General features: G+C 38.9%; 1 protein-coding gene across 2 annotated transcripts in view; it reads right to left on the bottom strand.

Annotated features, from left to right (window-relative positions):
• Positions 1 to 14,625, bottom strand: part of LOC125461073 (sodium- and chloride-dependent GABA transporter 1-like) — a 65,712-nt gene extending 51,087 nt beyond the window's left edge. For both annotated transcript variants that reach the window (XM_048549425.1, XM_048549426.2), the window contains exons 1-3: positions 14,481 to 14,625; positions 11,436 to 11,784; positions 2,390 to 2,521 (exon numbers count right to left, since the gene is read on the bottom strand). In XM_048549425.1, coding sequence (XP_048405382.1) covers positions 2,390 to 2,521; positions 11,436 to 11,670 — 367 coding nt within the window. In that variant the 5' untranslated portion in view covers positions 11,671 to 11,784; positions 14,481 to 14,625. The remainder of the gene's footprint in view (positions 1 to 2,389; positions 2,522 to 11,435; positions 11,785 to 14,480) is intronic.
• Positions 14,626 to 25,065: the final 10,440 nt, after the last annotated feature.

Genomic DNA, 25,065 nt, shown 5'->3' with positions numbered 1-25,065 from the left:
ATATCAACATTAAATTCAGATGTTGAACCAAGTGCTGGAAACGTGATAGTTAAAATCAGAAAATGCTGGAAATACTCAGCAGGTCTGGTAGAACAGTGGAGAGAGAAACAGAATTAGTATTTTAGATAAAGGATTTTCTATCAAACTGGAAAGAAAATCAAAGTGGGAACAGTTAGAAATGTAATAGATTTTAAACAATTCAAAGTGGGAGGGTGATAAAAAGAACTCAGATGGTGGTCTGTGATAAAATGAACAGCTGAATAAATAAAGGCAATTACATGAGTATAAAAACAGAGTATGCTAAAGTGGACTGGGAAAATAAAAGAAAAGGTGAGTAGTGGATGATGTTGTGGCAGAAATTTAAGAAGATACTGCATAATCCTGCTAAATGGTTGGGAAGATTGAAAAGACTGATTGGTTCACCCCTGTTCCCATTTCTTACGGTCTTATACTATCACTAGAGAAAATGTACCAAAAATGCTAAACGGGATTTAAGGCTGGCAAGTCCCCTGAACATAATGGCCTGCATCATAGGGTCTCGCTGAAGTGGCTGCAGAGTTAGTGGATGCATGGGAAAGGTCCCAGTCAATTGAAAAATAGCAAATCAACATCATTCAAGAAAGAAGTGAGACGAACGAAACAGGAAACTGAAGTCCTGGCCCTAGGCTGACAGTCTAACACCTGAAATTTGAAAATGTGGCAAACATTATCAAAGGTCACAGTAGCTGGACATTTAAAAAGTCATTATGCTATCACACAAAGTCAAGTAAAGGCAGTTGTGTGATAAGGGACTGCTTTGTCTTCAATGGCAGTTTCTCTGTGTAATGGAGTCTTCAGATGTCATGGTCATGCATGTAATGTACAAAAGTACGCACAGAACGCAGACTATGTACACAAGTCATTGGTATTGTACCTATGTGAACAGTTAGTGTTAAACGGTTAGTCAAGAACCTGATACTCTGTGGTTTATCTTATTATGACTAGTACATAGAAAACTTCAAAATGCATGAACAAACAATCAGTAGATGTTATGTAAGATAACAAAGTGTGGAGCTGGATGAACGCAGAGGGCCAAGCAGCATCTCAGGAGCACAAAAGCTGATGTTTCAGGCCTAGGCCCTTCATCTTTATGCTCCTGAGATGCTGCTTGGCCTGCTGTGTTCATCCAGCTCCACACTTTGTTATCTTGGATTCTCCAGCATCTGCGGTTCCCATTATCAGTAGATGTTATGTATTTAGGTTTTCAAAAGACATTTGTTAAAGTGCCACATAAAAGGTTACCATACAAGTGCATATGGTATTGGGGTTATGTATTATCACAGATAGAGGGCTGGTTAATTAATAGGAAAGAGCCAGATGGGATAAGTGGGTCATTTTCAGGTTGACAAATTGTAATTGTAATTGTTACAAGGATCAGTGGAGCCTCAATTACTTATGATTTATATTAATGATGTGATTGATGCGATGAACTGTATTGTAGCCAAATTTGATAGCAAGAGGAAGGAAGGAAGGAAGGGAAGTTGTAGGGAAGCTGCAACAAATCTGCAGAAGAATAGAGACAGGTTAAGTGAATGGGCAAAACGTTGGCAGATGGAATATAATGTGGGAAAATGTGGAGTTGTCAACTGCAATTACGGGCTTGCACTGTGAATCAGTGTTTCTGCAGTTAACTGAAAATCAGGACCAGCTCAAGACACTTCTTTAAAAATTTCAATTATATTAGAATGTAGATAGAATTAAATTCAGCATCCAAACCCTAAAGTATTATGAAGGTCATATTCTGCATAGGTTGAATGCATGGTAAATACCCTTTGCAATGATCTATCCAGGTACGTCAACATCAATCTCAGAAGATTTTCTCAACAGCATCATTGATACAATTCCATTTTCAACATCAGTCGTCTATGCTATTGGTTGATATCTAATGCTGACTCAGGTTCACTACATTCTTGGCTAGACCTGTCCCAAAGTCATTTTACACAATAAGGTAAACTTTGTAAATCCTTCTGTGTGGCATATTGAAAATATAATTGACCTGCAGTTCTTTGAAATACATTTGTGTGTTAAGGTACTTTGCCATATTTGAGGGCTTAGGCAACATTCTGTAATATATTTGTAGCTGGCAGTGAGAAATTTTCTCACATCAGTTCAAAATAAATCGGATTGGAGATCATGAAGTGAAGAGGAAATATTTCACTCAGCCCACAGCCTAACTTTGTAACCACAGCTTTAATGTTATTTTTAGCCCTATTAATCTATATTGCTTCCATTACAAATTCTGTGCCAGAACATCAAACGCAAAACTAACTATTCAAAACATTTTGGAAAAGAAAATAATCCATAGCAAAATTTTAATTTTATTTTCCATGCAAGTTCAAAGTATACAAACCTTTAAACATAGGAGCTAGTTTCCACACACCAAGGCCTCCAATGGATGTGTACTGACCAAGAGCTGTTTCCAAGAGGAACAAAGGGATGCCAGCAAATATCAGTGTCAGAAAGTACGGAATCAGAAATGCACCTGAAATATAATAAGCAGGACACTATTCCAATAAGATGGACACCAAATTTCAGAAACAATCTCTAACAGTATATTGGAAGTGTGTATTTAAATGAACATTTGACTTAAGATAACAAGGTGCAGAGCTGGATGAACACAAGAAGGGTCTAGGCCTGAAATGTCAGCTTTTCTGCTCCTCTGGTGCTACTTGGCCTGCTGTGTTCATTCAGCTCTGCACCTTGATACCTCAGATTCTCCAGTACCTGCAGTTCCTACTATCTCTGAAACATTTGACTTAAGATTGTTGGATTTCATTTTTATCCCATCAGGTCTCCAGCGGTAATGTAGGTTACATTTCACGGGCAAAGATCAAATGCAACAAAAACAGATGGCATCTACTACACTTGCAAATCAAAGGAAATTTATTGCATACAGTATATTGAAGTAATTGCAACATTGCAAATATGTTTCAACCAGAACTCTAACTATCTTAACAGGTGGGCACCTATCTAGTCAGAGGCAATAGGTGCTGACGGATATGTGATTTGAACATTTCTAGAAACTTTTTATCTTTTTATTTTACTCTGTCTACAATGTTACAACTAGAGTTGGAGAGTGCACAGACAAAGTCTAGTTCCACCACTCCATTATTTACAAGATAAATTTATCTGCCTTACCCAATTACTGAATAGGCCAATTAAAAATATTATCGATATAATGTTTAGAATAAAACAATCCATCAACTAGATTTCTTTAAGAAACAACCAAGTTATTGATTTACTATAAAACAAAACTTACTCAGCAAAGATATAAAGCTGCTTAACACACTTTGAAATGTGGAAGATAAAATGTTACCTTTCTAAATAACAACAGCACCCAGACTAATTAAAAGAGAAAAAAAAACTTTCTATGTAGAGATTAATTCTGAGGGGAGAAATAAATAATTATTAGTACTTAATGTTTAAAGGATAAGGTATGGAATGTTCAAATTGGCTTTCAGTTGATAGCCTGAGACGTGACACTTGCTGTGTCCTTTGCAGATGTGGTTAAATCAGGAAACTTTGGGATTAATTCTTTCAGCAGAACAGCTGCATTAGTTTTCAAGTCTCACACTGGACTGTCCAAATAGAATTTCGCAGAAAGTCAGAGGAACAGCTGAATAACTGGTCTCTCTCAGTGGTCTCTACTCAAAGTCAACTTCAAAAAGCATAAAAACAAAGACATGGGCATGTGATTTCTGGTAAACAAGTCCAAGCAATTAGCTTTATTCATGTGGCTTTCAAGAAGGGCTTGTTAAAAAAAAGTCCTTTTAATGACCATCTTTAAAAAGAACAGTCCAGATGTCTCTTCAGCACTTCAAATAAACCACAACGCCAATTCCTTAAACACAAGTGCTTAAAAATTATAATAATGAAACACGTTCATAATATTACAACACTATTGCAGTAATGAAGCATTCTTTTTAAATGTGCTTCATTACAAAATGCGAACAAAACAAAATATCAAAAAGTAAGACATTGTCACCCTCATTCACTCTTTATTTGTAACCATGCAGTTATACCCAGTACAGTCTTCAGATAATTCAAAACAGAATTCTGGATTCGAGACAAAGCGTCAACAATTAAATTATTTTTCTCATAATGTGAACTATTTTAATAGTAAACTCCCTCCAAATAGTCTGGCATTCTTGTTTTTGAACTTATCTCAAAGGCAAAAGGATTATGATCAATATATACAAGTGTTTCCCTATCACTGTGATAGATGTATACTTCAAAATGTTTTAGAAAGAATAGTAATCCCAAGGTTTCTTTTCTTATGGTAAAGTCTCTCTTTTCATATTGAATTAATGTTTTAGAAAGGTATTCCATTGACTTCTGTATGGACCATCCATCTTTGGAAAACAGGACTGCATGCACTTCATTAGCATTAATTGTTACCTTGAAGCATCTAGTGAAATTTAGGGTGGCTAATATTAGTTTATTGACCAAAATTGCTTTTAGCCTCTCAAAGGATGGTTAGAACTCTCCTCACAACATTTTTAGCTTTCTTTCTCAGCAAATCTATCAGTGGAACAACTACATTTCTGAAATGAAAACAGAAAGTGCTATAGAAACTAAGCAACATCTCAAAATGTTAACTCTGCTTCTCTCTCCACAGGGACCTACTGAGATCCTCCAGCATGTTCTGTTTTTATTTCATATTTCCAGCTTCAACAGTACTTTGCTTTTATTAATGATAGTTTGGTCCAAACTTATTTAAAAACAACATATCTCCAAAAACTTCCTAACTTCTCATTTCATTTCGGAGGCAGGAAACTCCACTAATGCTTGTACTTCTGCAGTTCTTGGCAACACTTGTTCTTGTCTATTAAATACCCACACTTTTGCAAATTCATTTTTGTCAGGTTTATCACCAAATCGGCTGACAATTATTTTATAAACAAAGCTTGTAGTTGATCCAAGTGCCACTGATTATCAGTGCATGAAGTTAAACCTCACAATTAAAGGCATTGACTATGGCTTAGTTTGTCAGTTGCTGAAAAGTTGATAGAGGATTTCTTTAGCCCAAATTGCATCGGTCTGTATTGGAAAAAGCCATCTTGTGTGACAAAGACTAATCTTTCTTTAGGCCAGAGAGATAAAGGCAAAATAACTCCACAGAAGCTGGTATCCCATCACCAAGTCACCCTTTATTTACACATGTAGAGTCCTTAACACTGATCCAGCTCCCTCAGAGCCAGCTCTCAGTGTGAACAAGATATCTGACACTCCTGTGCTTATCTGTCAGCCAGGGCTCCCTGATTGGTCCAGATTAACAGCTCCAGTGGGGAGCTCCTATGAGGTTCACTGCACTGACCTCGTTACACTCACTACAAAAGGAACTTGCCTGTATTTCTGTAATAAAGCTATGCATTGTCAATCCTATCAATAGTCCTCCAGAAAGGGAATTGGATAGTTGCCTGTTTTATTCACCTACCGAAGGGGCTACACTTCAAAAGCTTGTGTGTTGAAAAAATGTGTTGAACTGTAACCTGACGTCATGTGATTTCTGACCTTGTCCACCCCAGTCCAACACAGGCACCTTCACCTCATGCTTTTATTACTGCATTGACCTGTTGTCTATGCAGAATCTGGTGAACTATCAGACTTAGACACTAACATGATTCGGAAAATCAAGCAGTCTTCCCTGGGTTCAATTAGGCAGTTTTCCAACATGTAATGGTTTTATTTCATCTGAGACTGTTTCTATGGACTTAAGTAATAAGGGTGCTGTTTAATAGGAAAGATTGTCCCACGTCTTCAGTCCATAAACTAATTCAAAAACTCATCCAAATCCAAAACTCATTAGACTCATCAGGTGCATTCCATATGGCAAACAAAAGAAATTCTTGTTATTTATCACAATCATAGGGATGTTCATGACAGCATTATTGCAAAGTTGAATAGAGTACTTGTGGATTAGGAGGCAGGAAGTTAGAATTTGGTGTTTGTAAAATGCTAGGGGTAAGCAGTGCCTGGTCTCTTTAAAAGATGATATCATTTCCTATGAATAGAGATTTAAAAAGGATCTATAGGCCGCAGCTTGTGGGTTTGCACGTGCAGAGAGCACCTGAATTGAAACATTTGCCAAAAGGCTGGCCAATCGGCAGTTTTGTTTGATAATCAAGACAAGTTTTGAATTTAGCCAATGAATTTGAACCAGGTACCTAGATACCAAAAAACAATTAAACTTAAATCTGATGGTTTTGACAACCTAGGACTAAGCCTATTGATATGTCATCAAGAGTATAAAAGAAGTTGGCCAAAGACAGAGGAGTGAACTGCAATCTGCAAGTTTTAACACCTCTCTGTTCTCTAGAGAGAATCACTAGATCTCATAGTCATTGCTAAGTTTTAGAGATAGTACTATCTAAATCAAAGGTATCTTTGGTTAATATTCCTGACAGAACTTTTGATGGAAAAGGCATTCCTGACAGAGCGTTCAACAGAGGAGACACAGAATATTCTGGAAGGCACATAACCTGACTGTAATTTCGAGAGGCTAAATTCTATTTTTTAATTCTATTTTATATAAGTAGGACTTGTATTTTTTGGATCGGCACTATTAGAATCTTGTTTTATTCAGGAATAGTTAGTAGTCAAAAGGGATTTATTCAGTTTATTAATAGTTTTTTTTTCACTGCTAAGAGTTAGATAAATAAACTGTCATTTGTTAATTTTGGAGAAACAGGGTTTTTTTTTAACTACTAGAAGTCGTTGAGAGGCAGGTTACACCACTTTCCACACTTTTTATAACAGATTACAACATGGGGTGCTCTGCTTCAGGTGTTTCAGTTTTAGTTTTCAGAGGGGCGGGGTCAACCTCTGCTTTATTATGGTATGTCCTTATTGTTGTTTTGAGGGTTTGACAGTACCATTCTAAAACCCTTTGTTTCTGTGAGTGCTATGTTGAGGAAAATGGCTGTATTATGCCCAAACTGCTGATAACGTACTGAAAAACTTTAGACATAATACTGGGACTCTAATCTGATTGGATCACAAACAGTACTTCATATTGAATAAAAAGAAGTGGCATAAATATTCAACCACTACCTTGGCAGAAACTGTTCTCAAGGGAATGGACTCTGGGAATGAGTAGCAATATCGATGACAATAAGAATGTACTGGTGTCCCATTCTAAGTTTTGGTAAAGGTCCTATACAGTCTACCAAATGGTTCACCAAAAGGGGTATTGGAATTACAGGTGCTATGTTGATTGCAGATTGCTGTATTTCCACAACCTAGTGTGTACAGCATGTCTGACAAAACTACACTATATCCTTTTGAAATTCTGGGCAGTCAAAACATCAATGAATATGTACAGTAATTTAACAGATTCCTGCAAGTCCCACCAGAGGAATTTCATGGGCTATCCTTAATATTGCTTAACAATATATGGGCAGCATCAATTTCTGGTGAATGACTACCAAATCTTCATGTGCAGATCTGCAAGAAAGTCTACACTTTCTCATCAGAAGTTCATTTTTAATAGAGTGACATTTCTGAACTCCCTCTGCTTCAATTTCAGTTTGAGGCAACTATGCTATTTTATTTAATTCTGGATCAGCTTGCTGAGTTTTGCTCTAAAATGTCTTATTGAACATTCCCTTGGGTTATCCAAATTCCTCAAAAAAGTATCTGTCTGTGTTGCCAATTTGACTTTAACAATGGAACTTATTTAGACACTGCTCAGATCACTACACATGAAGTAAAAATTCTAAGAAACTTTTCTTGAAATTGCTTGGTCTCCTTGACCTCACTAGAAGGAGATAAACTCTCTTGCAGATCAACTAAATCTGACTGTTACCTTTTCAAATATTAGATTGCACTTCAGTGCCACCCAAGAAAAAGATATGGAATATACTCCACACCATTAGCAATCACTAAAATCTTTGCTTTCAATGCACTCTCTGTTGCCAAAGGTATGTCGTGCCCAGCAAAAAAAATTGGGCAGCTCCTGTTTCCATGAGTATAATCACATGTTTACCTGTTTCATTGACAGGGAATTAATTAGAACATATAGAACATAGAACAGTACAGCACAGAACAGGCCCTTCAGCCCACAATGTTGTGCCAACCATTGATCCTCATGTATGCACCCTCAAATTTCTGTGACCATATGCATGTCCAGCAGTCTCTTAAATGTCCCCAATGACCTTGCTTCCACAACTGCTGCTGGCAACGCATTCCATGCTCTCACAACTCTCTGTGTAAAGAACCCGCCTCTGACATCCCCTCTATACTTTCCTCCAACCAGCTTAAAACTATGACCCCTCATGTTAGCCTTTTCTGCCCTGGGAAATAGACTCTGGCTATCAACTCTATCTATGCCTCTCATTATCTTGTATACCTCAATTAGGTCCCCTCTCCTCCTCCTTATCTCCAATGAAAAGAGTCCGAGCTCAGTCAACCTCTCCTCATAAGATAAGCCCTCCAGTCCAGGCAGCATCCTGGTAAACCTCCTCTGAACCCTCTCCAAAGCATTCACATCTTTCCTATAATAGGGCAACCAGAACTGGACGCAGTATTCCAAGTGCAGTCTAACCAAAGTTTTGTACAGCTGCAACAAGATCTCACGACTCTTAAACTCAATCCCCCTGTTAATGAAAGCCAAAACACCATATGCTTTCTTAACAACCCTGTCCACTTGGGTAGCCATTTTAAGGGATCTATGTATCTGCACACCAAGATCCGTCTGTTCCTCCACACTGCCAAGAATCCTATCCTTAATCCTGTACTCAGCTTTCAAATTCGACCTTCCAAAATGCATCACCTCGCATTTATCCAGGTTGAACTCCATCTGCCACCTCTCAGCCCATCTCTGCATCCTGTCAATGTCCCGCTGCAGCCTACAACAGCCCTCTATACTGTCAACGACACCTCCAACCTTCGTGTCGTCTGCAAACTTGCTGACCCATCCTTCAATCCCCTCATCCAAGTCATTAATAAAAATTACAAACAGTAGAGGCCCAAGGACAGAGCCCTGTGGAACACCACTCACCACTGACTTCCAGGCAGAATATTTTCCTTCTACTACCACTCGCTGTCTTCTGATGGCCAGCCAATTCTGTATCCAGACAGCTAACTTCCCCTGTATCCCATTCCTCCTGACCTTCTGAATGAGCCTACCATGGGGAACCTTATCAAATGCCTTGCTGAAGTCCATATATACATCCACAGCTCGACCCTCATCAACTTTTCTGGTCATATCCTCAAAGAACTCGATAAGGTTTGTGAGGCATGACCTACCCCTCACAAAGCCGTGTTGACTGCATTTAATCAAGCCATGCTCTTCCAGATGGTCATAAATCCTATCCCTCAGAATCCTTTCTAACACCTTGCAGACGACAGACATGAGACTTACTGGTCTGTAATTGCCGGGGATTTCCCTATTTTCTTTCTTGAAGAGAGGAATTACATATGCTTCTCTCCAGTCCTCAGGTACGACTCCAGTGAAGAGCGAGGATGCAAAGATCTTCGCAAGTGGCAAAGCAATTGCATTTCTCGTTTCCCAAAGCAGCCGAGGACAAATCTGGTCAGGGCCTGGCGACTTGTCAATCTTAATGTTTGACAAAATTTTCAGCACATCAGCTTCCTCTATCTCTCTCCATTCCAGCATGCACACCTGCTCTTCAAAGGTTTCATTCACTACAAAGTTCATTTCTTTCGTAAAGACAGAAGCAAAAAACTCATTTAGGGCTTCCCCTACCTCCTCAGACTCCACACACAAGTTCCCTATGCTATCCCTGATCGGTCCTACTCTTTCTTTAACCATTCTCTTATTCCTCACATAAGTGTAAAATGCCTTTGTGTTCTCCCTAATCCGTTCTGCCAAGCCTTTCTCGTGCCCCCTCCTGGCTCTCCTCAGACCATTTTTGAGCTCTTTCCTCACCTGCCTGTAATCCTCTAGAGCTGAGCTTGACCCTAGCTTCCTTCACCTTATGTAAGCTACCTTCTTCCTTTTGACGAGAAGCTCCACCGCTCTCGTCATCCAAGGTTCCTTTATCTTATCCCTTCTTGCCTGTCTCAGAGGGACATATTTATTCATCACTCGCAACAACTGTTCCTTAAACAGTCTCCACATGTCTATAGTGCCTTTACCATGGAACAATTGCTCCCAGTCCATGCTTCCTAACTCGTGTCTAATCGCATCATAGTTTCCTCTTCCCCAATTAAATATCCTCCCATTCTGCCTAATCCTCTCCTTCTCCATAGCTATGTAGAATGTGAGGTAGTTATGGTCACTATCAGCAAAATGCTCTCCCACCACAAGATCAAATACCTGCCCCGGCTCGTTTCCGAGCATCAAGTCTAGAATGGCCTCTCCCCTCGTCGGCCTGTCAACGTACTGCGTTAGGAAACCCTCCTGAACACACCTTACAAAAACAGCTCCATTCAAATCTTCTGCTCGAAGGAGGTTCCAATCAATATTGGGAAAGTTAAGGTCACCCATTACAACAACCCTACTACGTCCGCACTTTTCCAAAATCTTCCGACCTATGCTTTCTTCAATCTCCCTGCTGCTATTGGGGGGCCTGTAGTAAACCCCTAACGAGGTGACTACTCCCTTGCTGTTCCTAATTTCCACCCATACTGACTCGGTAGGTAGATCTTCCTCGACAATAGAAGCTTCTGTAGCTGTGGAATAGCTTTGGAATAGAATTCCCTATAGTTCCCAGCTATGTTATTCGTCTACCCCAGAATTAGAGCTTTGTTTGTGCTTGGCCTCACAACTGCAATCAGAACTTGGTTTGTCATACTCTTGTCAGAGCTCTTTTCTCTTCATTGACATTGTGTGCCCTAGGAAGTCCTATGTTTGCCTGCAATTTTCAGCGATTGCATGTATGCATCCCACGTTTAAACAGTGGAAATACTTTGGCTTTTGGACAATACTTGCACCCAGAATGTCATCTTTTCTGGCATGAGAAGTTAATTATGGGCATTCCCAGCTGTTCCTTCACTTCCCTGTCTATGGGCTTTCCTTTTACCCTGTCACCTTCTACTGTTCTTGGGTTTGTGGCAATGGAAAACTGAATGTCTGGACTAATTCATAATCAACAAACACCTGAGCTTCCTGCCTGGCTGTTGTAACCTTTTGACTTTCTGTGTGGGTTCTTACTCGTGGAGGGAGGGAATTTTTAAATTCCGGAGAACTATTTTTCTTAAGGTCTCATATATGGCTTCTACCTTCAGTAGTCGATTCCAGTGATTTATAGTAATTTGTTTTACCTTCTCAAACTCTAAATAAGTCTGCACAGGCTACACTTGATTGTTCCAAAATTTCTGTCTGTAAGCCTCTGAGACCAACTCACATACACAGAGAATAAATTTTCTTTTGCCACTTCACAATTCACTGAAGCCTCCTCCGAAAGCATATATTTAGTAGTTTGTCCTACCTCCGCCATTTTTGCCGCAGAGGTAAGGGAAACGCCAGACATTCCCAAGTCCAATAGCATATCCAACACAGGAAAGTAAGAAGTCAAATCTTCCCTTCCAGTTCCCTCTGTTTGGTAGAGTTTCACTTTTAGCAGGCGGGCTGCCTATTGGCTCGGCCGTTTCCTCCAGCTGTGTCTGCCTCAGACTTGGGGGTAAAATAATCTCCAATGAAGCTTGGTCTGTCTCCCCCATCATTGGACAGTTACATCCACTTCGTATGGAAAGGTTTAAGAGTTATATAATCACAGCGCAATGAATTACAGCTCTCTGTTAAAATCAAATATTTTGCCCTTGATGTTTCACTTCACACTGCAAATGAGAAAAAGAAGAAACAATTCATGAGTTCAAATGTAATTTCAGTTTTCTTTATACTTCATTGGAGTGGCAGGGGTTGGGGGAGGGGTGCAAGAAAGAATATTTTCTGAAATACACTCAGATATATTGTTAACACCTCAGCCCCACAGGAAATAAGTGAAACCCAATCCTGCCAGGTTCCATCAAATGCCCTCCTACAAATAAAATGTCAAAAGATAACAATCTGGATGAAAACTGACATGAAGAGATTTCAAACTGGGTGCAAACTTCAAGAAATTCAACAGCAAAGGGATTTCTGTACTGCCACACTATGGCAGGCTTTAGGTTAAATTGACAATCTGAACAGTAACAGAGTCAGACCTGATATTGAAAGGGAACCTGAGCATTATCTGTAACATATACCGTTATTAACCCATAGAGTTGTTCAGGATGTTGAATCGACAGTTTGGGCCTAATGTTAACTTTGTGGGTTTTGAGTTAAAATCTCATCCCTGTGTCTCCAGTTATATAGCCATACAGCACAGGAACAGACTTTTCAGCCCAACTCTTCCGTGCTAACCAGGTTTCCTAATCTGAACTAGTCCCACTTGCCTGCATTTCGCCCTTATCCCTCAAAATGTTTCCTATCCATGTAACATTCCATAATGTCTTTTAAATGTAAATGTACTTCCTCTGCTACTTCCTCTGACAATTCATTCTATGTATGTATCACCCTCCATATTGCTCCTCAGGAACCTTTTTAAATATTCCCCCTCTTACCTTAAACCTAAACCCTCTAAGTTTTGGACTCCGCTACCCCGGAGAAAAGACCTTGGTTGTTCGGCTTCACCATGCCTTTCATGATTTTACAAACCTCTAAAAAGTCATCTCTCAGCCTCCAATGTCCCGGGCAGAAAAGTCCCAGCTTATCCAGCTTCTCCCTGCATCCCAAGCACTCCAATCTCGGTAACATACTTATAAATCTTTGTTGCATCCTTTCTAGTTTAGTAACATCCTTCCTGTAGCAGGATGATCAGTACTGCACGCACTACTCCAAGTATGGCCTTTCCAATGTCTTGTACAGATGTAACATGCATGCCCTCATTCATTCAACATAAAAACATTCTGTCCACTCAATTCAGAAAATAAAGCAGTGGCTGAAAATTAATAGCCTTACAACCTATCAGGTTCAATCTTTCAACCAAGTTCTCTTTTACATTATTAACTTCCTCCCTGTCCCAAAGTGTTTCACTCTCCTTCATGTTATTATCTCCCAGTATCATCAATTATCAAAATAACAAAAGTCGGAAAGAAATTAAAAACATAGGAACTAGACATTGACTGGAATTTTTTATTTTAAAATACATTATTATGGAAAAGTTCCTCGACTTATTGTGAGGAGTTGAGAATTTATTTCATTTAATTCCTATGTTGCCAGTTCATTCTATCCAACCAGTTAACAGTGGGCCTGTAGAACAGGCTGCTGGTTTCTTCAAGTGAGGACTGAACTTATTTCTGATGGCCAAGATTACCTTGCTTTAGGGGTAGCTACCGTATAGAATTATCAGGACCAGACTAGTTTTGATTCAGCATCTCATCTCACTTTTAATAACTGACGGGACTAATAGGAGCTCCATGAGAAATTTTTGCCATGTAGGTCATCACAAGATTATTTTTGTAAGTTTTCTGAGAAATAAAAAGTCAGAACTTGTAAATTGATGTCTTTTTTTAATTATTGTGCTAAATTAGTAACTTGTGTTTTTAGGTTTCTATACATTATTCAACTTTTAAATAAATTTCAGTATGTAGTTTTACTGGATAGTTATGTTTTGCCAACATGTTATTTTTCATCTTTAAAAGAAATGCCAGAATTTTGTAGGTACCTTACATTGCCCATCAAATACAGCGATTAAGGGTTAATTGTTAGCCTGGAAAAGGCAACCCATATATACCATGAGTAAAGATATAATCTCAATCATATGGAACACATATGGGCAGTTTGCCAAAGAAAACTGTCATCTATTTCCCAGCTTAGGATCGAATATTTGAGAAAATTCAAATTACAGAGATGACATACATCAGGAACAGTAGCTGGTAAATTACTGATATTTCAAAATTACAGTTTTCAATTAAATCCAAACATAACAACATAAGTTCATCAATGATGTGCAAAGCTAAGGGGAGATGGTAAATGAAAAGTGCTGAGTAAATTCCTCTTTTGGAAAGCTGGTGCAGATATGGGAGGCTGAGGGGTCTCTTTCCTTGCTACAGAAACTTCATGAACCAGAGATAAAAAGCCTACAGATAGGTCATCTTTAATACATTAGTTGGGAAGGATGCAAGAATGGCTGTGATGGATTATTTTCAGTGGTCGGAATTTAAACCATATTACGATGGTTTTCCAGCGATCTAATCTATGCTATGCCTGATTTAGAAGTGTATGTTGCGATGGGATAGAAACAGCCTTTTTGTACATCTTGCTCTCGCTATACCTGAAATGAAAGTGCTCAATATTCAGGGGGATCCAGTAGAAAATCTTCCATTTATCAATGTGATTCTAGTTTTAAGCACAGAAATTTTCAGAACAAAGCTAAGCATATGGCTTATTTGCATATGGTAGAAAAACTATATCTTCCACACTCCACATAGATATTCTTATGTCTTCTATTTCCTAAAACCATTACTATAGATTGGAAATAATAAAATCTTACCTTTTATAATTAATAAATACCTTTTGCAAGCTAGATGCTGTAGTAACTTGTAATAGACGGGCATATAGGAAGTTGATCAGAGTGAATGAATGAAAAATAGAAATTTCATCCTTTAATTGGATGGTTTGTACTCTTCTATCCCTAATTTACTCCTTCCTCCTGACCCAGATCATTCTATTTTGAGGCACATTTAATGAGTATTGATTTGTTTGTCTGATCAGATTAGTGATTAATCCATTTTGGGATTCTGCATCATTAAAGAATCAATAGTTTTTTTGTTCATGACGTTGTGATAATGGTGTCTCAACTGCAATCAGCATTCTTGTCATTCTGAGCTGGGTGAGCATTTGACCCAAGTGAAAGCAGGGATACATATTGACATAGTGACTGAAGACATGATGAAAATACACAAGCAATTGCACAGTTTAGGAAGGTCATGGTTTAGGTCTCAATTGAGGACTTGGGCTCACAATCTAGGTTCATATTTTGTCTCAGTACTCTGGCAGTACAATATCTTTAAAAACACAAATTTTCAGATTAAAGTTCTGGCCTGAGCTGGAGATTAAAGATCGAACGGAATATTTCAAATGAGAACTTAATATATTTTTCTTAGGAAAAATATTAATAATGATACAGCCAAGGCAGATAGATGGAGTTAAGAGTCAAATCACCAACAATCTAATAGCGTAACAAATTCAATAGACCTATTAGACTGCTCCCATCAATCAAAGCCCAACAGAGTAATTATAATGGGAGAAAGAACCGAGGATACTACAGATCTGAAACAAACAAGTGATTAACTAGTCATTTTTCACGTTCAAGGGACCTTATTGTGCACCATTTGCCTGCATAATAATGGTGACTTCACGTCCAAGGTAATTCATTGGCTGTAAATTATTTTGAGATGTTCTCAGGACACAAACGGTGCAAATAAATGTAAGTTCTGAGTTCTTTGTCCTAACATAAATAAATCCTCATACATAACTCAAAGAATGTCTATCTTTATAGAACTGCTTGTAATTTAATCTCATGCTGCTGACGTATTTTTCCGTTTATGTTATTCTTCAGCTACACGTTATTGAAATTGTATAATTCAATGTCACTTCTACTTACATGTCTAACTGAATGGGTCAAACATTGCCTTGGGGTACAGGGAAAAAAATCAAGTAAAGTGCTCGATGAAGTGGGCTGAATGTTCACGGAACATACAATTGAGAGAATAAAGCACAACAAATAATGCAAGGCAAATAACAAAGTGAAAAGAGAGAAAAACACAGAGCACACACCACAGAGGCCTATAAAGACAGTAAAAGCATAGGAAAAACACACAGCACCCAGAAAACAATGTAATGTCCACTATGTAACCCAAAGAATACAATGTTCACCCTCATCCCAAAAATAAAGAAAACAAAGAACTTGAATAACCCAATTTCCATTAAAAATCACTGGAGCTTTAGCCCGGATACACTACTACTATGCCCAATGCAAATATTATGGAAGAAAATAAACTCAAACTAATATTGAATACTGGCTTTATTTGCAGTACAATATACATAATATATAAAATGTATAATATTATATGTAATCTATTGTTATACAATAGGCAATACATTAAAATGTCTATACACACAACCAAACCTTTTTTTTCATCTAAATTCCAAAACCACATTTATTAGAAGTAAAATGATCACACTACAATTACGGGGGGAGGCGGGGGAGGGGGAGCTGCTTAGTTCAGTGCTTTGCAATTCCTTCAGTTAGTATTACAGAAAAGTTCCTATGACCAAATTTCCCTGCTCAACTTACCACTAAACGTCATAAGTTTTGCTATTTCATTTTGGCATACTGAATCAAAGTATGATATAAATATAAGAACAGAATGTATGACCTCAAAAATGGGGATTGAAATCTATATGCAAGCCCTGATTTTATTAGTACTAACCAGGCTGACATCCCAATCCAAATACACTTTTTAAAAAAATAATTAACCTATTTTGTATTCAACTTATTCAGTGATGTTATTACACACCTCTGGTGCAAGTAGGACTTGAACCTAGGCATCTCAGTCCGGGAGAAGGGACACTACCACTGTGCTACCTTTAACCAGAAGATCCTTCTCGCTCTGAACATATGAGGTGCAAGTGGAGCTAAAACTGTTTGCAGCTCAACATAAGAAAGAAGGAAAACATTAGGAAAACTTCCAAAAAAAAGTGGCTTCATCAAAATTTATAGACCAGTTCTGCATAACAATACTGCGGGGATTTTTAAAAACTGGAAATTAGAGTCTCCTCCAACACTTTCTTGACTGTCAAGTCAGTTCAAACAGTTTGAAGTTGGCATAAGACTCCCAGGATACACAGAGTGAAGGCTTGATGTTAAATAAGGCTTCCCGTGTATCAGTTATGTCCAAGCTGTTTAGGCTGAGTGCCATTAAGTTACAAAGCGTAACCTTAGCAGTCTGTCTTTACATGCCACTGTCTATACACCCAGGATTCAGTTCAAGTCTGAGGTTTTTTTCCCCCTATCAATCTTCCCATTCCCATTGCTGGCTGCTCCTCATCCCAGATACTGACAATTACATTTGCCAAGCCCCTTGCAGTTACTAAAACAGTAACTCTTTGAGATCAGTTTTAAGTGATATCAGTTTTAGCATTTACTATTCAGAAGTTTTTGAAAACCAGTGACAGAGACTAAAACGCGGCTTATATTAATGTCAATTAATTATATTCAAGCATTAAATCTGAAGAATAAAGAAACACACAGGTTATTATTTTGGCTTACATACAAGAGGTTCAAACCCCACCATATTAAGTTGTGAAATTGAACACATGGTCTAGAAATTCATTAACATACCATCTATACCTTTAACAGACCCACCTTGCTTCCTTGGCTTTACATACATACTTTCAACCTCAGCATGCTTCGGAACACGTGGACATGGCACTAACCGACCATCTGATACAGCACCAGGCATGTAAAATAATAGGGGTTTGAGTGACATGATTATAGCGAGATGAGTGGCAGCATTGGGCGGTAAGTGTGGTAAAGCCCATCTTGACATTGTGAGTGACTCACTCCATCTTCAATAGTTTCCACCAGTGGCATGGTGAGATTATCACTAAGCAGCAGTGGGTAATTGACAATTGACAAAGCTTGTCTAATACCTTGTTAACAGCCCAACTCACCACATTAATATCCAGCCTTCCATCTTATCCAACTTGCCATGCAAGTTTTACATTGAGAAAACTTGACAACAAAACCAAACTGAACACCTGGCCAATTCAGTTTGTCTCTTGCTCCAAACGATCTCCGTGTTGAAAACCAGGCACCAAATTTCACAGCGTGCATCATGAGCATCAGTCAGTCACACTCTGCATCCACAGAGCCTCTAAGAACCTCATAGCACATCACTGATTCACATATGTGACACTTCTATACTTCAATGCTGCATCCTAGGAAGCAGCAAGGATACTGTGGGCTCAAGGGCACAGAAGTGAGGATCTTTCCTTGCTGTCAAAGCACACTTTCACTCTGCCTTGCATCGCTGCCTTGCATTGCCTTGTCTTGTCTAATTTCACCTTGTCTGATCAGCCATACCATTACTATTGTCTAGCCAGGCAAATTAACACAGACACAAAGACAAGAAGCTTGTCACGGTCATTAGCAGGTCTCATTCAAGAAGAATAGCCTTCGCTCAGGGAATCCTGGCACTGTAAGACTAGGGCAGCCTCCAATATGAGTCCAGAACTTGCTCGGGGCAAGATCCTCTCCACCAAAAATTCACACCCACCCACGTTGGTGCTTTCTGATCTTTTGTGGCCTGTTCTCCTCTCTTGTTATGACATTGGTTACTTTTAGCTCAGCCAACCAATAATCACCCACTTTCAGGGCTATTATCACATTTATATGGGTTATTTTCAGCACAGCCTACACAACATCTGATATCCTCAGCTCTCATTATGATTTGGTCAGCTTCTCTTCTATCCTGGCCTGCCACCCCTAATTCCCTCATTTACTTAACACGTTCATATCGCTCTTTCTCTCTTGGCTGCATTTCCACCTATCCACTGACCTCCTTATCCCACCACCCTCCCCAACTTCATTTTCAGCATAAATACCAGTTTGTCCTAGCTGCTATCAGTTCTGATGAACAGTCACTGGACTGGGAACATTAACTCTGCTTTCTCACCACAGATGTTGCCAGACCTGCTGACTTTTGCAATTTCTCTTTTTGTTTCAGATTTATGGAGCTTCTTTTGTCTAGTGGAAAATGTCAAAAAGTGTCTCAATGTTTCTGGAGACTTTTTTTGGTGCATACGTTAGATGGGTGGCAGAGGACTATGTGGTCTGTCTACACAAAGACTACAATAAATATGGAGCCAATGGTGACAATGGTTCTGCAGTTCAGCAGGGAAATAGAGCAGAGGTTCCTCAGATGCTAAGCTCTCCACCATGCCCTCTGCTCAGTTTGCTACACCAAACCCCACAGAGTTCCTTGGAATGGGACAGCATAGTAGAGTGTTCTGAGATTTACTGACGCTGCACCGTTGGCTTTGTGACTGATCTATTTGCGTTTCCAAATCTGCATTCCCGTCTATCCCAATAACCTTTGATTTTTTTTTGCCTAACAAGAATCTATCAAATTCTACCTTTAAACTATTTAATAACTACCACCACAGCATTCTGAAGCAAAGTTCCAAAGTCACACAATCCTCTAGGTGGAAAACAAAATTCTCTCCATCTCTGTTTTAAAAGGAGACCCTAATTTTATGGCATTGCCTCCAAGCTCAGGACTCGCACAGAACAGGAAGCATTCTTTCTACATCCAACTCGTTAAGACCATTCTGGATCTTACATACTTCAATGAAGTCACCACAAACTCTTCCGAACTTCACAAATCCAATCTGTCCAACCTAACCTCAAAAGGGAACCCATTCATTCCAGGTATCAATCAAGTAAACCTCCTCTGAACTGCCTCCAATATGTTTTCATTCTATTCAAGGTGTAGTTTCACCAATGCCCAGTATATCTAAAGACTTAATATTATTGGAAATGTCACACCTATGAATCATAACATGTACACATTGCCAGAATTTCAGCCACAGCAGTCCCATTTAGCAACAAACTAGATCATTCTCTGACTACTCCCCACTTGATCAGACAAAGATGAGGTATAACAGTGGAAGCAGAGCCTCCAATTCTATGAGAACATTTGCAAACTCATCCATGAGGCAATGACTTTCAGCTTCAACACATCTGAATTTTGAATTTAAAGTTTAGGCTTCTGTCATACAAGCTCAGATGCTGCCAACAAGACTGAAATTGCAGCCATAGCAACCTTGGATACCATCATTCAAGAGACTTGCAGCTTGCCACAGCAGCCCACTAATCTGGCCTCCCTAGAAATGCTGCAGCAGCACTCCCGTAAACACTCCATGGAGTATAAACCTTCTATCCTCTGTCAGGATGTTATCTATCTTGCTATCACTATCACTTTATCTGAAGAAGTTTGTGGCTTATTATATTTTAGCCTGTAACATACACCAAGCAACTTAGGTTCTTTTTGGGTCAGCTACTTTGAAGTTCATTTACAACACTATTTAAATGGCTATCTAGGCTTATACACATAGTCAGCATCAAGCTTGCATAGTTGTAGAAATAACTCATGCCCTATTTATGAGGTTTCTGGTAAAGCCAATATTATAGCATTTGTAAATGTAGGAATCCCAGCACAAATATTGACTAGTGAAGTGAAATAGTTCTTTACATCAAACCTTGTGAGAATCTGGAACAACAGGGTTATGTTTTTGTCTTTGTCACATAGGAGGCAATCTGAAAAAGCAGATCACTTGTCTGATTATTATTTCATTTCATAGATTTCTATTGACTTCAAATGTAAAATACAGACTGGTAAATTGAATTTAACACAGTTCATTTTTGAGTCAGTTGTGAATATGGAAATTCCATATATAGCTGGATGTTAACGTAACAACTGGTCTTTTCAGAAAACACTTTTCTAACCTTACTCCAACTTCAGATTCTTCATGATTCAGTCAATACTGTAGCTATAGTATTGTACAATCTATGCTATAGCTTAAAGCAAAAAGAAAATAGACAGATTTTGGATATTTATATTGTATTTATTATTTATGCACTGGGATTACTCTTATCCAAGATGACGTGGACTACATGGTACTGTAACTCACATGTATTACAAATATTCCAACATGACAAGTTGAAAGATAGGGTAGTCAAGGATTTTGTGAATTGGGAACAGCACCTGGGCAAACAATATCATCAGAGATTGGGGACATTATAAATGGAAGGTAATCTACTCTAACAGATTACTATTCATGTAGCAAAGACATAAATTTACCCCATTGTGCAAAAAAAGCCAAGGGCACAAAGGAAAGTGAAGTGTTTAGATGTGAGCTAAAATTTTCCCCTATAATTCATTCATTTAATTCAAGTTCTCTGATCATTCTATGTACTAATACTAAATTTCTGGTGTCCTGTGTTATGCTTAATAAAAAAATGTGGCAAATTATTTTTTGTTTCACAAAGCCAACTGAATTATCAGAGATGACTCAATAATTTGCTTGAAAATTCCAGGCTATGGAGAAAATCGAAATCTACAGCTAAAATGGTTTTAAATATGGCAAAGATTTCTCATAATCATAAGATTAACATCTCAAACATAAAGACCATGGAAATAAATTACATTTATTGGAAAGTTCATTACAATGGAATCCATTTAAGAAAGGAAATAGGTTGCAAATTCACTATGATGAATGGTAGAAGCTTGTGAAAATTACCAGTGAGAGTATACTGATGAGTGCAGTATCTCCGTTCAATAATATTACTGGATTTTGCAGGAGTTGGTGCCCTCTGGTGGATATCTGCATCTCTCATTGTAATCACTGTTCATATTATTATTCCTTTCTCAACAAAACTTGGCAGATTTCATTTTTTGCTTTCATTTACAAAAACAATAACTTTCTGTTCATAGGTCACAGATTGCATTGGGAAACTGACAATTTTTGAAACAAAAATATCATTTCGTTCATGATCATCGGGCTGAATTTTAAGATTGTCCTGAGGCACCATTTAGAGCATAGAACATAGAACAATACAGCGCAGAACAGGCCCTTCGGCCCTCGATGTTGCACCGACCTGTGAACTAATCTAAGCCCCCTCCCCCTACAGTATCCCATCATTATCCATATGCTTATCCAAGGACTGTTTAAATGCCCCTAACGTGGCTGAGTTAACTACATTGGCAGGCAGGGTGTTCCACGGCCTTACCACTCTCCGAGTAAAGAACCTGCCTCTGACATCTGTCTTAAATCTATCACTCCTCAATTTGTAGCTATGCCCCCTTGTACAAGCTGAAGTAATCATCCTCGGAAAAAGACTCTCACTGTCCACCCTATCTAATCTCTGATCATCTTGTATGTCTCTATTAAATCCCCTCTCAGCCTCCTTCTCTCCAATGAGAAGAGACCCAAGTCCCTCAGCCTTTCCTCATAGGGCCTGCGCTCCAGTCCAGGCAACATCCTGGTAAATCTCCTCTGCACCTTTTCCAACGTTTCCACATCCTTCCTGTAATGGGGCGGCTTGAACTGCACGCAATATTCTAAATGAGGCCGCACTAGCGTTTTGTACAGTTGCAGCAACATTTATTTGATGGAAGCATTTTTCATTCTGTTGTCTTCTTCAATTAGATAGTTGCAACACTCCAACCAGGCCACCGTGTGCAATACCAAATTATTACTGGTTTATGCTGACATTATATGTGTTTTAATCACATTATTTTGAAGATAAAGAGGATTGGTAAGGGCAGTACAGTGGATGCTGTCTGCATGGATTTTAGAAAGGCATTTGTTAAGGTGTTATGTGGCAACCTGGTCAGAAAATTAAAGCCCACGGGATACAGGGAAACATGATGCCTTGGTTCTAAAATTGGCTCAATGATAGGAAACAAAGGGTAAAAGTCAACAGTTTTGAGGAAGGCTCATTCAAACGAAAACATTAACTCTGATTTCTCTCCACAGATACCGCCATACCTGCTGAACTTCTCCAGCAATTTCTATTTTCGTAAAAGTCACCGAATGTTTTTGCAACTGGAAAGCATGTTTCCAGCAGTGTTCCTTAGGGTTCATGTTTTGTGTCCCTTGTTGTCTGCAATGTATATTACTGACTGGGAAATTGGCTATGAGGAAAGATTGGATATTTTAGGGCTGTTTTCAATAGGAGATAGCTAAGGGATAACTTAATTGAAGTGTACTAAATAAACAGGGGCTTGGGTACTATGGACAGAAAAGATGTTTCCTCTAGCAGAGACATCAATTACCATGGATCACAGATTTAAGGTGAATGGTATAAGGATCAGTCGAAACATGAGAAGAAAGCTTTCCATCCAGAAGACATTGTGTGTCTGGAATTCACTGCCCAGTTTAGTGGTTAACGTGGAAACACTCACCACATTTAAAAGGAATCTGGATCTGAAACTGAAACGCCGTAACCTGCAAGCCCATAAACCAGGTGTTGAAAAGTGGTATCAGAATGGATGGTTAGTTTAATCAGCCACGCTGACACAAAAGGACTGAATGGTCCATTTCCATTCTGTAATTTTTTTATATGGTTTCGAACTTCATGTGTCATTGTAGCATAACCAATGAGTTGCATAAATTCACATCCTGGTTTTCATACTCAATAGCCCTATGCTTCAATCCAAAATACCATACTAACAGCATGATCTTTTGTACCTTTATTCCTTTAGTTAAGAGATTTCTGACTTACTATGAAGGCAGTGCATCAAAAGTACTAACAGTGTTTTATGACGAAAGAGAGACTTCTTGGAGATTTCCATAATCTTCTCATTCTCTGAATTGATTGGATTAAAGATGAGATCACAGAGGATGTTTACTGGGATCTCTGACGAAGGAGGCTATTGTGTTGTTGCAACTCTTCAAAGAGTAACTAGCACATTCTGTGGAGAAGAATTCAAATTTTTGTACTCTTCTGTATGCTGCACGTTGGGACCATTACCGAGAACTTGTAGAAATACAGGGAACAGGAGTGGGTTCACATTTTGACATTACTGCAAGTAACTCTGGGAGAGGTTGTCCAAATGAGGAACTGAAGGAACTCCGCAAGTCTGGCAGAGAGAGAAACAGTTAACATTTCAAGTCCAAAAACTGTTCTTCCAAACTGGACTCAATGGACGAGAAATGTTAACGCTGTTCTCTCTAACAAAGCCAGACCTGAAGAATTTCTTCAGCACTTATCTCCTTTTTCAGATTACCAGCATCTGCAGTACTTTGCTTTTATTTTAGTTATGAGGGTTTTTCTCAGACACGATGGGGAAGTTAAAGAGGTTTACTTAGTGTGTGCTGACACTATCACTTTATAATGTTATGCTTTGGCATGGCACCAGCACACATTTACTCTTCAACGAGTTGCCTATTCATAGGATCATTCTTGTGCTGGAAGCGGATATTTGGCTTTTTTATAAAAAACTTTTTCCAGAAAAGGTTTAGGAAAAAAGGGGCAAATCTTGTGCTTTAAGATAAAATGGGTTTGCCTGATTTAAGGGTTAGGGTGTAAAAACTACTGGCTGCAGGTAAACAAAGCAAATAAAGCTCCCAAAATTATAAATCAGATTGTAAACAAGTCTCATTACCTCATTATGAAGAATATGAAAAAGCCTGTCATTATGCTCTGGAAAAAATACAGAACCCCAACACTCACCACAAACACATACTCAGTACACAGATATACTGTGAAACTCATTGGCACAATACATACATTGCAGGCGCCGCTTGGAGGCAGGCAGACAATTCTAATAAGATCTAACACACTCGGTCACGTTAGAAGCAAACACCAGTCAATAACTGATACTAGGATGCTTATCTTGAGTCATATTTGTTTTTCCAAGAAAATTCAGATATCCTTCTTGAACTGCCACAGCCCACGTGCTGTAAGTATATCCATAATACAGTTAGGGAGGGAGTTCCCGGATTTAGACTGGGCAATAGTGAAGGACAGTGAAGTCAGGATGATAAGTGGCTTGGAGGGGAATTTGCAGATGGTGGTGGTGTTCTGTCACCATTGTCCTTTTAGATGGAAGTGATCATGAACTTGGAAAGTGCTATTTAAGGTGAATTCTGCAGGACATCCTGTAGATTTTATACACTGCTGCTTCTGAGCATTGATGGTTGAGAGTGTGGATTGTTGACAATCAAGCAGGCTGCATAACCTTGGATGTCAAGACTGAGTGTTGCCAGAGCTGCACCCATCCAGTCAAGTGAAGGTATTCCATCACATTCCTGACTTATTTCTTGTAACAAAGAAACCTACAGCACAGGAACAGGCCCTTCGGCCCTCCAAGCCTGCGCCGATCAAGATCCTCTGTCCAACCTGTCATCTATTTTCGAACGGTCTGTGTCCATTTGCCCCCTGCCCATTCATGTACCTGTCCAGATATATCTTAAAAGACGCTAACGTGTCTGCGTCTACCACCTCCGCTGGCAACGCGTTCCAGGCGCCCACCACCCTCTGTGTAAAGAACTTTCCATGCATA

This window comes from Stegostoma tigrinum, chromosome 18, assembly GCF_030684315.1.
Source record: "Stegostoma tigrinum isolate sSteTig4 chromosome 18, sSteTig4.hap1, whole genome shotgun sequence".
In the NCBI taxonomy this organism is placed as follows: domain Eukaryota; kingdom Metazoa; phylum Chordata; class Chondrichthyes; order Orectolobiformes; family Stegostomatidae; genus Stegostoma; species Stegostoma tigrinum.
This window is presented reverse-complemented; position numbering and strand designations above follow the sequence as displayed.